General features: G+C 36.8%; 1 protein-coding gene across 5 annotated transcripts in view; it reads right to left on the reverse strand.

The window, feature by feature from the left end:
• The window catches only part of STXBP5 (syntaxin binding protein 5), a 167,304-nt gene that overhangs the window by 99,068 nt on the left and 54,399 nt on the right, over positions 1–13,837 (reverse strand). For all 5 annotated transcript variants that reach the window (XR_011535637.1, XR_011535636.1, XM_008539939.2 and 2 more), the window contains exon 7: positions 7,404–7,487. Coding sequence is in view for 3 of the 5 variants with exons in the window: in XM_008539939.2 (XP_008538161.1) it covers positions 7,404–7,487 (84 nt within the window). In the remaining 2 variants the exon portion in view is untranslated. The remainder of the gene's footprint in view (positions 1–7,403; positions 7,488–13,837) is intronic.

Below are 13,837 nucleotides of genomic sequence, written 5' to 3' on the forward strand. Positions count from 1 at the left end.
CAATTTTCTGAATACAAATCCAACTTGCCACAAGATCTCATTTTTTTCTCACAGTCTCTAATACCATTACATGTAATACTACATATATGAAGTAGAAATTTATGTAAACAAAGTGGGAACAGCAAATCTCACTAACCAAATCTGTCACATGCTTAGGATCAGAAAGTAGGTTAGGAGCACACCTGAATAATTTACAGGAGAAGATAAGTGATATAAAGTAGGAAGCATAAATGGGGGTTGAAGAACTTTGTATGTTGGTTGGCTTGTTTATTTTTCCAAGATGTAAAATTTCCAGACGACTTTTAAGTTACCAAATTTTTAAAAAGTGGAAAACTATAGATACAGATGAGTAAGAGAAATAGGTAGGAAGAGAGATCAAGGGCAGAATGAATGGAAATCAGAAGAACAAAATAAACAAGAAATATACAAAAGTTGTGGAGGAACAACAATGAATTCAGGGTAGAGAGAAAACGTGGAAAGAGAAGGAAGGGAGAGGATATAGCTACTGGCATAAGCCACAAAGCAACAGTATACACAATTCTAAAAGTTCTTTTTCAAGATGCAATTGTCTGCAAGAAATAATAACTATTATAAAGCTCATGAGAGAGTTAATGGATTAAGGATCTGACATTAGTATTTTCATCTTTGATAAAACAAACAAACAAAAAGCATAAGTACTGTATACTTGAATACACTTTTTAAAAAAGAGTAATATCTAGTTATTAGGCTTTGGCAAAAGTAGTAGATAAGATGCTTTGTGCTTTCTTATCAAATAAGAGGGCATCTTGAAGCACAATTTTCTGGAAAGAGAACAGGCTATTTATCTATGAAATTTTACAATCACTAACTCAGAATAGTGGGAAAATTGAATAAACTCCCTACCTATTGATTTTGCAAACTAATCAGTATTATTAGAATCACTTCGCAGTAAAGCTGTGTATAAACCGTAGCCCAGCTGCTCTTATATTACACATATACTGATTAACGTTTCTAGCAGACTCACACCAAAAGCAGTTTTTCTCCTACAAAATAAGATTTACCTGATATTCAAAAGCAATATTGATAACTAGTAGTTATACTGGGAATCAGCAAAATTCCCAGCAATTGGGAATTTGCCAAAACCCTTAGAAAAATGTCAACGAAATGATTTTGACTTTATAATGCTTGCAAATACATGGAGAGTAAATAGTAAAAATACTCATTTTGTTTTATTATTCTCATGTAACCAAATAAGAAAGCGAACGCTTAGAGCACTGAATGAATTATTTCTTGCACATATAAATAATACATTAAATTGTGCAGCGTTCGCCCTAGTACTTCAACTTGTGAACATTTCAACATTATTTCTACTATAGAAGGGAAGTGACAGTGACACTATAACTGAACAAGATAATGAGTGAATAATACATTTTATAAGATACATGATAAAATTATTACATATTGGACATTAAATGATTTATAGCTTCTCTCTCTAGTTAAGATTTTCACAGGCATAAATTGAAAAAACTGCCATTTCCATTAAAAATAAAACCCAAGAGGAATTTTCTTAAATATTTTGAAAATGTGAACAAATTATTCATTCTTTTAAGTATTGTTTCATCTTTGGAGTGTGTGTGTGATCAATCAACAGGAAATAAGCTATCTTAAAAAGAACCTGTCTAAACACTGAAGAAAAGGACCTTAGAGGAATAAATACTTCAATTAATATTGGTAGTATGAAAAATAATTTCTTTAAAGCTGTTATTGATTTCAGCGCTATGAGTTACAAATATATCCTATTTTGATATTCTTTGAAAAAAGACTTCTGACAGTCTTGAGATACAAATGGTACTCACATGCCAGCAAGGTACAAACTATTATTTCTTTGTGTTTAATTACCTATATTTCTATCAGTCGCTTCTCAGTCTACTAGGAAAAACTAACATGAAACCAAAATACAAAAGTCACTGACAAATGACTCTCGAGATATGACAAAGAATAACTATTAAAATAAAGAGGTTCATAAGTATTAAATAATTGTCTTAAAACATCAATAATGCTGTATTTCATTTCTGCCAACATTTTGGTTACTACAAAAAGAATACTGATATTTTAACACTGGTTATAGCCTAAAAGGAATAAAATGTCCCCTGTAGAAATATAATTTTACACAGATTGAAATACTCAGAAAATATCTGTAGAGTTAGGAATACTACCCAAGTATACTCAAAATCTATCATTTAGTCATAACGAGGTGAGAAAAGAGTCTGTCAATTAAAGAGGTACTAACTATGGATATGAAACAACAAAAGCTTAAGGGCAAAGATGGATTTCTGTTCCCATTACTCTCCATCCAACCACCCCAAGAGACCAAATGAAAAGTGAAAGCTGTACCACATTGAAGTTTCATTATATTAGAAATGTTCTGAATTGATATCATAATGCCAGTGAATACATCCTGTGCTAGGGTAATGAAAATGAAACTGAGCGGAGTAACACACTATTGAATACAATGTAAACATCGGGGTGGACAGAAGACAGAGGTAGTATTTTGCAACGGCGTTAAATTTTTAACCCTCACTAATGAGAATTAAATCTATAATAATTTCTTGACTGCCTAAAATTGTAAACTTGGTAAAACCTGCATTAAGTATCATTTTTACATGAACAAAGAGCCTGATAAAATAGCATGAACTCATGGAAATAGAAATCTTCACTCAGTTTACTTTAGAACAATTCAGAAGTTAAAACTTACGTCCATAGCACTATCATTTAACCGTAAGAGTTAGTCATTATGTATGTTAATACTTATTCAGAACAAGTTTTTTGACTTTGTATCTCTGTTGCATCTCTGTGCATCAGTCTGAAGTTTTCCCACAATTTCCTTTTCGGGTTTTGGTATGAAGATACCGCTGGCCTCATAGGATGAGTTGGGAAGTGTGCCTTCCTCTCCTTTTGGGAGGAGTTCGGGTACAGTGGGCACTATTTGGTAAAATTCACCAGTAAGCCCACTGAGTCTGGAGTTTTCTTTGTGGGAAACATTGTCATTAAAAATTCAATTTCTCTAATAAATAGAGAGCTACTCAGGTTAACGATTTCGTCTACAGTTAGCTTTAGCACCTTCGAGTAATTTGATGTCTTTCAAGGAATTTGTCCATTTCATCTAAGTTGTTGAATTTACTGGCATTAAATTGTACATATTTCCTTATCAGTCTCCTTGTATTTCTGTAGAAATTGAAGTGATACCCCCTTTCTCATGCCTGGTATGGGTAATTTATGTCTTTTTTTTTTCTCATCACTTTATCTGTTTATCAATTTCATCGATCTTCACAAAATGAAGCTTTTAATTTTATCCATTTTCTCTATTGTCTTCCTGTTATCTATTTCATTGATTTCTGCTCTTTACTATTTCAGTTCTTCAGCTTACTCCAGATTTAATTTTTTGTTTCTTGTAGTGGAAGCTGAAGCCATTGATTTGAGACTTTTATTGTTTTCTAATAGAAGCATTTAATGCTATAGTGAAGGCTTTAGCAGCATTTCATGGACTTCAGTATTTGATGTTTTTTATATTTTTCTCAGTTCAAAATACTTCCTCATTTCCCCTTTATTTCTTCTTTGACCCATGGGTCAAAGTATGTTGTTTCACTTTCAAATATTCACAGATTTTTCATCTTTTAACATTGATTTCTAATTTAATGCTTTTATAATTAAAAAAACATTTCTTAGAATTTATTGAGATTCATTTTATGGCACAAAATACGGTCTGTCTTGGTGAATGTTCCATGTGTACTTAAAAAGAATATGTATTCTGTTGAGTGGAATGCTCTGATATCTGCTTTGCTGATGTTAATAAAGCCACTTTGGCTGTCTTTAATTAGTGCTAACATTTCCTCTTCCATCTGTTTTTTTCTAACACATCTGTGTTGTTATACTGAAAGCAGGTTTCTTATAGACAGTATATAGTCGGATCTTATAGACAGTATATACTCCGATCTTATAGACAGTATATAGTTGGAACTTATAGACAGTATATGGCTTTTTAATCCAATTTGACAATCTGTGCCTTTTAACTGGGGGTATTTAAGCCATTTACATTTAATATCTCTTAAACAGAATTAAAAAATAAAAGGGCTTTTATATAACCTACATATTTACCATTTCCAGTGTCTTTCATTCCTTTGAGTAGATCCAAATTTCCATCTCATATCATTTGCCTTCTATATGAAGGACTTCTTGTTTTTTTGCTGAGGAATACTCACCCTGAGCTAACACCTGTTGCCAATCTTCCTCTATTTTGTATGTGGGTTGCAGCCACTGCATGGCTGACAAGTGGTGTAGGTCTGTGCCCGGGACCCGAACCTGTGAACCCAGGCTGCCGAGGCAGAGCACGCCGAACTCAGCCACCAGGCCACAGGGCTGGCCCCTGAAGGACTTCTTTTAATATGTCTTGTAGTGAAAGTCTGCAAGTGATGAAGTCTTTTGAGTTTTTTATGTGCACAGAGTGTTTATTTTGCCTTTGTTTTTGAAAAGATATTTTTGCTGGATATAAAATTCTACGCTGACAATTTTGTCTTTCACTGCTGTAAAGGTGCTGCTCTACCATGTTCTGGCTTGCGTGGGTTCCAAGGAAACCACCTGCTATCATTTTTATCTTTGCTCCTCCGATTTAAAGTGGTTGTTTTTAAGATTTTTCTCTATCACTAGATTTAGTTTTAAGCAACTGAAATATGATGAGCTTTTGTGTAGTTTGTTTCCCCTGCTTTGAGCTCATCGAACTTCTGGGACATCTATATATTAGATACTTAGATATCCTAGAAGTTTGCAGGGTTATAGTTTTCATTAAATGTGGAAATCTTGGGGCCATTATTTCTTCAAATACATCTTCCGTCTAAGCCCCCCTCCTGAGATCCTATTACAAACACACTCATGTGCTGATGATGACGTTTCAGTCAATGTTCAGTCAGTTCTGAGTCTTTTTCTATTGACTGCATTTTCTCCTCATTTTGCATGCTATTTTCTGGCTTCCTTGCATACTCATAAATTTTTATTTGGATGCTAGCCACGGTGACATTTATGGTGGGTTATTATTATATTCTTTCATGCATTTTTGAGTCTTTTTTCTGGGATGCAGTTATACTACTTGGAAACAGTTTGGACTTCTCAAGGCCTGCTTTCAAGATCGGTCGGGCTGGTCTTTAGTGCAAGGCTAGTCTGGCAATACCTCTCTGAGGACTCTTGCTGATGCCCTGCACACTGAGAGGTTTCTCCACTCTCTTGGAAATGTGAACTCTTCTCAGCCCTGTGTGTGCTGAGAGAACTGCTCCCCCTACTCCTTCCCAGTGGATTTCCCAACCCCCACCCCCCTGCACTAGTCAGTGTTCAACTGAGGACTCAGGGCAGAGGCTCCCCGCAGACTTTTAAAACTCTCTCTCTCGGCAGTTCTCTCCTCTCTGGAACCTTGCCGAGTCAGCTTCAGATGCCCTGGTCCCACAATCCCCAACTCTGTCTCTTCAACTCAGGGAGGCTGCTGGGCTTCTGCTTAGGTTGCCCCATCATGGGCTGAGACCTGGAAAGTGTCTCCAGGCCACAAGCTAAGGCAATTGAAGCACTCACCTTGTTTGTGCCCCTCTCGAAGGAATCTCTGGTTCTACACTACCTGCTGTCTAATTTCTAAGAACTGTTGTTTCCTATGTTTTTCCAGCGTATTTGCTTAAGGTGAGATGGTAAATGCAGCCCCTATCACTCCATAATGTCTAAGCCAATATCACTACTTAAATTTACAAAAAGTAAACCAAAAAAGTCAATCTTGTAAATCTTCTTTCATTTTAATGTAGAAAGTAGATCTTCAGGCCAAAACTTCCCTAGAAATGGCAGATTTTTGTTTTTTACTTAAAATATTAAAAATACTCTTTTTTTATATTTCAAGATCTTGATTAGCGAGCCACACAATGCTAACTGAAAAGCTTTAAAAACAAAAAGTAGACAGCCATGAAAACAATTCTCTTTCAGTTATGCTTACCAAGATAACATGCAGACATTGACAAAGTATTCCAAGTATTGCTATAGTTACTCAATTTAGTCTGCCACTCGACTAACTGAAAACATCAACGTGAAGACGTGATATAGTCTATCTTAAAAATAAGCAAAACCACTAACACATTTCCTAGCTCTATTGACTGAATTGGAAATTGTGAACACTCCTAGTACCAATATTATGATTTAGTGGCATTTCACACCGAAAGAAGCCACAGTTTTATGGACAAAGATCTTATTCTAAGTTTGGGACAGAAATATACAAGATTAATAGGTATCCTTTGTTATAACAAATAGCAAGGAAGTTATCCAAGACTATTACCACCAAAGGACTCAGGAACCAACTAGGGGAACAAAGGCGGGACAATGTGAAAATCAATACGGATTATAAAGTTAATGTACCGAAGCGCATCAAATGTGTTTAAACCTTTGAGCACATAGTGAAACTAAAAACAAGAAAAAATTGGTCACTACCGAGATTACTAGAGAACAACCCCTTTAGAGTAAATACTGAAACGAAAGCAAAGAATCAAGCATTTATCCTGCCTTTCCTATATGAACTGTACTACCGTATAACCAATTAGTACATGAGAGGAAGTTTCTTTTTACTAAAGTATACTAGCTAATACAGAAGGAATTATAGAATTAGAACATCCCCATTTTGCAACTGCTATGCACTAACAGATCCAGGCCTTGGACATCACTGGCTGCTAATATCAAAACAGACATTAACATTCCACCTAACAGGAGAGCATCATCTGTGAAGCAGTCTTCCTAAAAATCAAAAATGAACCTGAATTTGATGAAGCCTCAGTAAACAATCCCATTTATAGGAAATCTAAGGGTAAAAAGAGATGTTAAACACAAGAGGGATACAGCCAGAAAATGCTAGTCTTTGGGAAGACTCTAGCTTCATCAAATAAAAGGCAAAAAAGAAGGAATGAGGTAAAGAAAGGCAGGAAAGAGTAAGAGGAGAGTAAACAGTTTAAAAGAGACTTAAAACACTTACCAAAATCAATCACAATCAATCTTTATTTGGATCTTAAAGCAAGCAAACTATAATGTCTACATTATACCATCATTTGTATAAAATAAAAAATAGAATACCTTTATTAATTTGTTTATAAATGCACAGAAAGCCTCTGGAAGAACACGAGAAACTGGTTAACACTGGTGCCTGGCGTAAGGGAACTGGAAGGCCAAGTGACAGTGTGGGGAAGAGGTTTTTCTATCTTTGGAGCTATGTGATTATCTGCTATATATTAAAGAAATTTCTGTTATTGCAATTACAAAGGTTGCCTAAACTAAAATCACCTATTAAGTTCTTAGAGGAGCTGCTCTGAACTACAGAAACGACAACAGCTTTTGATTAGCAAAAATAATGTTATTACCTCATCGTACGTGTATCTGTAGTCGGCTTTCTTTGATTTGAGGTCCCATAACACTACTGTTCCAGATTCAAAGCCAATCAAAAGCTGTAATAAAAGAAAATGCCACATTATCCAGGAATGATATTAATTATATGAAACATGTATTTTCTGACAGTAAGGATAACTATTACCATTCATACACTTCAAGTATAAAATTATAATATAATTCAACACCTGCATTGCTAATTACTAATCACATGGATGACAAATGAGAACACTGATTGCATATTTATATACCTTTGACGATTAGGGACTCAACAAGTATCATACAACTGATTACTCAAAAAGAAAACAGTACCATTCTGAAGTCCTGAGTATACACTTTCATTAACTGATATAATAAATTACTAATAAAAATTAACATTTGTGTGTGCTTCAGAGTTTACAAACTTTCCTAATTCAACACATTTCAGTCAATCTCATTTACTCATCTATATACCGATTAGTTCCAAATTATATCCAGCCTAGACCTCTCTCATGAGATTCAGACTCCTAATTCCAGTGGCCACATCTCCACTTATTTACTCCATAAGAACCTCACAGGAAACGTGTCCAAAGCGGTTCACTATTTTCTGGTATTCTCTGCTGCGGTCTCTTTCTCTCAGAATTCCTCATCTCAACATTCATTAAGTCACTCAGGCAAAAAGCTGGGGGTCGTCCTTAACTCTAGTCTCTTACCCATCAGGTAAGGTCATCAAGTAATTTTAAAACTACATTGTAATATCTGATTTCCTTTCCTCCATCTCCAACACTTCTCTCCTGGTTCAAGACACAAAGATGTCTCTTCTGGTCTCTGGTCTCCCTGATTCCAGTCTTCTTCCTTTTTTTAACCCACTCCACAGTGTAGCTAGAGTAATAGTTCTAAAATGCAAAGCTGCTCATGTAACGTATGCTTTTATAGAAAACTTTTTAACGTTTTACCATTAGTTTTAGGATAAAGGCTGAACTGAATAATATGACCTACAAGATTTGTCATGGTCTGACCTCTGCTTACCTCTTCAGCTCCATCCTTTACCACATCCTTCTTACCCAATACACTCCAATACATCTTTCAGTTCACGCTCTCTCTTACCTCTGAGCCTTTGCACATGCTGTATTCCTACCTGGGCCACTCTATTCGAATGTCATCCTCTTTGACTGACTAATCCTACTAATCCTTCAGATGTCATTTTAGCTATCACTTCCTCCAGGAAGCCTTCCTTGACCTACTAAATGTAAGTCAATGCCCTTCGTATGTGCTCCAACAGCACTCTGTACCGTTTTGTAATCTGAAGGGTCACTACACATATAATAACGGCCTTTTCCTTATCTGAATTCTCCTGCAGACTATAACACTGGTCAATTTAGGCAAGGACTGGTGTTATCTTGTTCAGCACTGTAGTTCTAACATAAGATACAGGGCCTGAGCAAGAAGAAGAAATAAAAGGAATCCAAATAGGCAATGAAGAAGTGAAACTCAATGTTTGCAGATGACATGATCTTATATATAGAAAACCCCAAAGAATCCATAGAAAAACTATTAGAAACAATCAACAACTACAGCAAAGTTGCAGGGTATAAAATTAACATACTTAAATCAGTAGCATTTCTATACTCTAACAACGAACTAACAGAAAAAGAACTCAGGAACTCAATCCCATTCACAATCACAACAAAAAGAGTAAAATACCTTGGGGTAATTTAACCAAGGAAGTGAAAGACCCATACAAAGAAAACTACAAGACTTTCCTGAAAGAAACTGATGACAACATAAAGAGATGGAAAGACATTCCATGCACATGGATTGGAAGAATAAACATAGTTAAAATGTCCATTCTACCTAAAGCAATCTACAGATTCAACGCTATCCCAATCAAATCCCAACAACATGCTTTACAGAAATTGAACAAAGAATCCTAAAATTCATATGGGGCAAAAAAGACCCCAAATTGCTAAAGCAATGATGAGAAAGAAGAACAAAGCCGGAGGTATCACAATCCCTGACTTCAAAGCATACTACAAAGCTACAGTAACCAAAACAGCATGGTACTGGTACAAAAACAGGTGCACAGATCAATGGAACAGAATTGAAAGCCCAGAAATAAAACCACACACCTATGGACAGCTAACCTTCGACAAAGGAGCTGAGGGCATACAATGGAGAAAAGAAAGTCTTTTCAACAAATGGTGCTGGGAAAACTGGACAGCCACATGTAAAAGAATGAAAATTGACCATTCTTTTTCACCATTCACAAAAATAAACCCAAAATGGATCAAAGACCTAAAGATTATACCTGAAACAATAAGTCTTCTAGAAGAGAATATAGGCAGTACACTCTTTGACATCAGTTTCAAAAGAATCTTTTCGGACACCATAACTCCTCAGACGAGGGAAACAATAGAAAGAATAAACAAACGGGACTTCATCAGACTAAAGAGCTTCTTCAAGGTAAGGGAAAACAGGATTGAAACAAAAAAACAACCCACTAGTTGGGAAAAAATATTTACAAGTTATACATCCGATAAAGAGTTAATCTCCATAACATATAAAGAACTCACACAGCTCAACAACAAAAAAATCAAACAACCCGATCAAAAACTGGGCAGGGGACATGAACAGACATTTCTCCAAAGAAGATATATGGATGGCCAATAGACACATGAAAGGATGCTCATCATCACTAATCATCAGGGAAGTGCAAACCAAAACTACACTAAGATATCACCTTACACCTGTTAGAATGGCAAAAATATCCAAAACAAAAAGTGACAAATGTTGGAAAGGTTGTGGAGAAAAGGGAAACCTCATACACTGTTGGTGGGAATGCAAACTGGTGCAGCCACTATGGAAAACAGTATGGAGATTTCTCAAAAAATTAAAAATAGAAATAACTTATGACCCATCGATCCCTCTACTGGGTATCTAACCAAAGAACTTGAAATCAGCAATTCCAAAAGTCCCATGCACCCCTAGGTTCATCACAGCATTATTTACAATAGCCAAGACATGGAAGCAACCTAAGTGCTCTTCAACTGATGATTGGATAAAGAAGATATGGTATATATATACAATGGAATACTACTCAGCCATAAAAAAGGATAAAATCATCCTATTCACAACAACATGGATGGACCTTGATGAGTATTACGTTAAGTGAAATAAGCCAGATAGAGAAAGACGAACTCTGTATGACTCCACTCATAGGTGGAAGTTAAACATACAGACAAAGAGAATTGATTGGTGGTTACCAGGGGAAAGGGGGGGTGGGGGGAGGGCACAAAGGGTGAAGTGGTGGACCTACAACATGACTAACAATAATGTATAACTGAAATTTCACAAGGTTGTAAACTATCACAATCTTAATAAAAAGTTTAAAAAAAAAAAGATACAGGGCCTGAGATGTTGTACGTACTTACTACACTTTTTTGTGAATAAATAACTTCCAGAATGGAATGCATGTTCTTGCCTCACAAACTGTCCACTGTCTATCCAGCCTCTGCTGCCCACCACCCCCTGCTCCAGCATTTTCCAAATCTCAGCATTCCCATTGCTTGAAACCTCCTCCCCTCTATTATCATTCACTGAGCAATCTTCTATTCATTTTTAAGTCTCAATTTAGCGTTGCTTCCTTGGGTCAGCCTCCCCAATTCCTCCAGACAGACTAAGATGCTCCTTCTCCTATGCTACTACCTGCATTTTCATCTTCATGTCTCTAATACTGAATATATTGCCTAATACACAGCAGACACTCAATAAATATTTGCTTAATGAGTTCACAAAGCATTAGAAGGTAGCCAATACTTGCTCATGTAACCTGGGGATATAAACAAAGTTTGGGGCAGAGCCAGTAATTTTAATGAACTAGAAATTTAGTTGATTTCAGACTACAGGTAGTGGGCATTTAGAGGGGCCAATCACTGAAGTTAACAAAACACATTTTCCCACCTTGGCAGAGGGTATAGTTAAATTTTCCTAACATAAACTCTTCTTTCCTAGGCAATCAGACATATACTTCTGGGAAAAACTGGTATTTGTTTCCTTTACCTTTCCCAGTCCTTCTCAGTATCTTAGACATGAGACATTGCATTTTCTGATGGGGAAGTAGGAGAGGAACGTCAGCAATAAGGAAAGAGACGGAAAAGGATACAATTTAAGAACTGATGGACAGGGGCAGGCCCCGTGGCCAAGCGGTTGGGTTCGCGAGCTCTGCTTGGTGGCCCAGGGTTTCACAGGTTCGGATCCTGAGCATGGACATGGCACTGCTCATCAGGCCATGCTGAGGCACCTCTCACATGCCACAAGTAGAAGGCCCACAACTAAAATATACAACTATGTACTGGGGGGATTTGGGGAGAAAAAGCAGAAAAAAAAGAAGATTGGCAACAGTTGTTAGCTCAGGTGCCAATCTTTAAAACAAAAAAAAGGAACTGATGTACAGTGTAAACAGCACCAGACTATACTCTGGACACAGGTAAAGTAAGCTCCAGTCTTAGATCTGCCACTTGGTAGTCATGTAACTTTAAGGAAATAATTTTTCTCATCTAGATCTTAGTAACATAAGAAGGTTAAAGTTTTACCTCTCTTATCAGATCTAACGTCCTAAAACTGTTAGAAATCTGGGCCAATAGGTTAGACTTTAATTCCCATAATCTCCTAAAAATGTTACTTAAACTTAGAAAATTCTTTCAATGTTTACTCCTACTAGAATCTTTTATAACTCAGACTGAGTTAATTTATGTACTGTTGACTGGTTTCCTTTTAATTTTTCTCTCATAGAAAGCATTAGTGGGTACACTGAGTATGGATACGGCTCTCAACAACATCAATAACTGATCACATCTTCCAGAGGAAATACAGCATGATGGACAGTACTCTGGGGTTAAACCAGAGACATCAGTGTTTAAAATCCCAGCCTCACCAATATCTAGCTTTGTGCCTCTGGAACACATACTCACAACAAGTCTCTGCCTCGTCATTTGCAAACCAGGGAGGAAATCCAACAAAATTTGTTGGGAGGATCAAACCAAATAGTGTATATATACAGTGGAAAGCACAGTGCCTCACACAAAGTAGAATTCAGTAAATGGAAGTCATTACTGTTACTATGGTAAGCAACGTTACACAGGTGCCTAGGACCTTCGCCTCGCGTGGTGGCAGCCGGGGGAAGCTGCCCTATCACTTCTGCTTTCCTTTAGTGACGCAACGTCACAGAGACCTATGGAAACAGGGAAGAGTCATCGATGTAGTTAACCTGGATTTTTCTATTAGAAGTCAAAGGTTAGACAATATAGTCTATTCTAGCACCCTAATATTTCAAAAATGTGTGAATGAGATTGACTCTGGGAACTAAGGAGAATAATCCACCAGGTCTCCAAAAATGAGGATGCTATCAACAATTATATATAATTTATACAATAAATTAATTACAGGAGTTACTATTTATATTGTATGTTGGGTGCTATGGGAAATGTAAAGCTCGTAAATCTTATCTCTGTGCTCGAGGAGTCTTTTGAGATCAGGGGAGCTGAGACATGCACGCATTTCTCATACAAGCCAACATGTGGTAAATACCATAAAACTTGTACAACTAAGGTGCTAATGAATTTTGAAGTGAGAGAAAGCACTTTCTGTGAGGATCACCAGGAAAGATATCATGAAAGATATATATCTATCTGAGTCTCAACATAGGGGTAGGAATTCAGCAGAGAACATGAGAAAGAACTCCAAGCAGAGGGACTCACAGGAACAGGGCACGGAGGCAGCAAAGAGGAGCTCACACTGGGGAAACAACAGCTATTTGCTTCAGCCCAGCATTCAGGGAAAGATGTTCTGAAAGATCATGAAACCTGGGGCTACGCTTTAAGGAAACTTTATTTTATCTGTTAGACACTGCAGAACCACTGAACGCTTTCGAGCAGGAGAGTGTAAGATTAAAATGGCACTCCGGGAAGACTGATCTGGAAACGATTCAAGAACGAGTTACAACACCTTGAACTTCATGGTCACAGTGAGCCTGAATAGAAGAGAGACACTGCAAACGGAAGGACTGAAACGCTTAGTGACTGATTCGAGGCAGGAGGGGAAGTTTTCAGTTCTGCTGCCGCCATGCTTTCCACTCAAAGGCTTGGCTATTAAGTGGGTATCTTGTACCAAAGAAAATAAAGTGAAGATACAGGTTACTGTAATTTGCTTCAGGTAAAGCTTCTCTCGAAACACACAATTATATGATTATAAGCTAACTCCAAACAGGACCATTATCCTTTGGTTTTCCCAGTGGCAAATAAGAGAACAGTGTTACCCAACATACAGGCTTCACCACTCCCACAACTGAGGAAGGAAAAATCTGGGTAAATGTCTTCACGAAATCCAGAGGTTTCATTTCACCGATTTCTGATAGTGATAAACTTCCTGGTAT

The sequence above is a fragment of the Equus przewalskii genome, chromosome 32 (genome assembly GCF_037783145.1).
Source record: "Equus przewalskii isolate Varuska chromosome 32, EquPr2, whole genome shotgun sequence".
In the NCBI taxonomy this organism is placed as follows: Eukaryota; Metazoa; Chordata; class Mammalia; order Perissodactyla; family Equidae; genus Equus; species Equus przewalskii.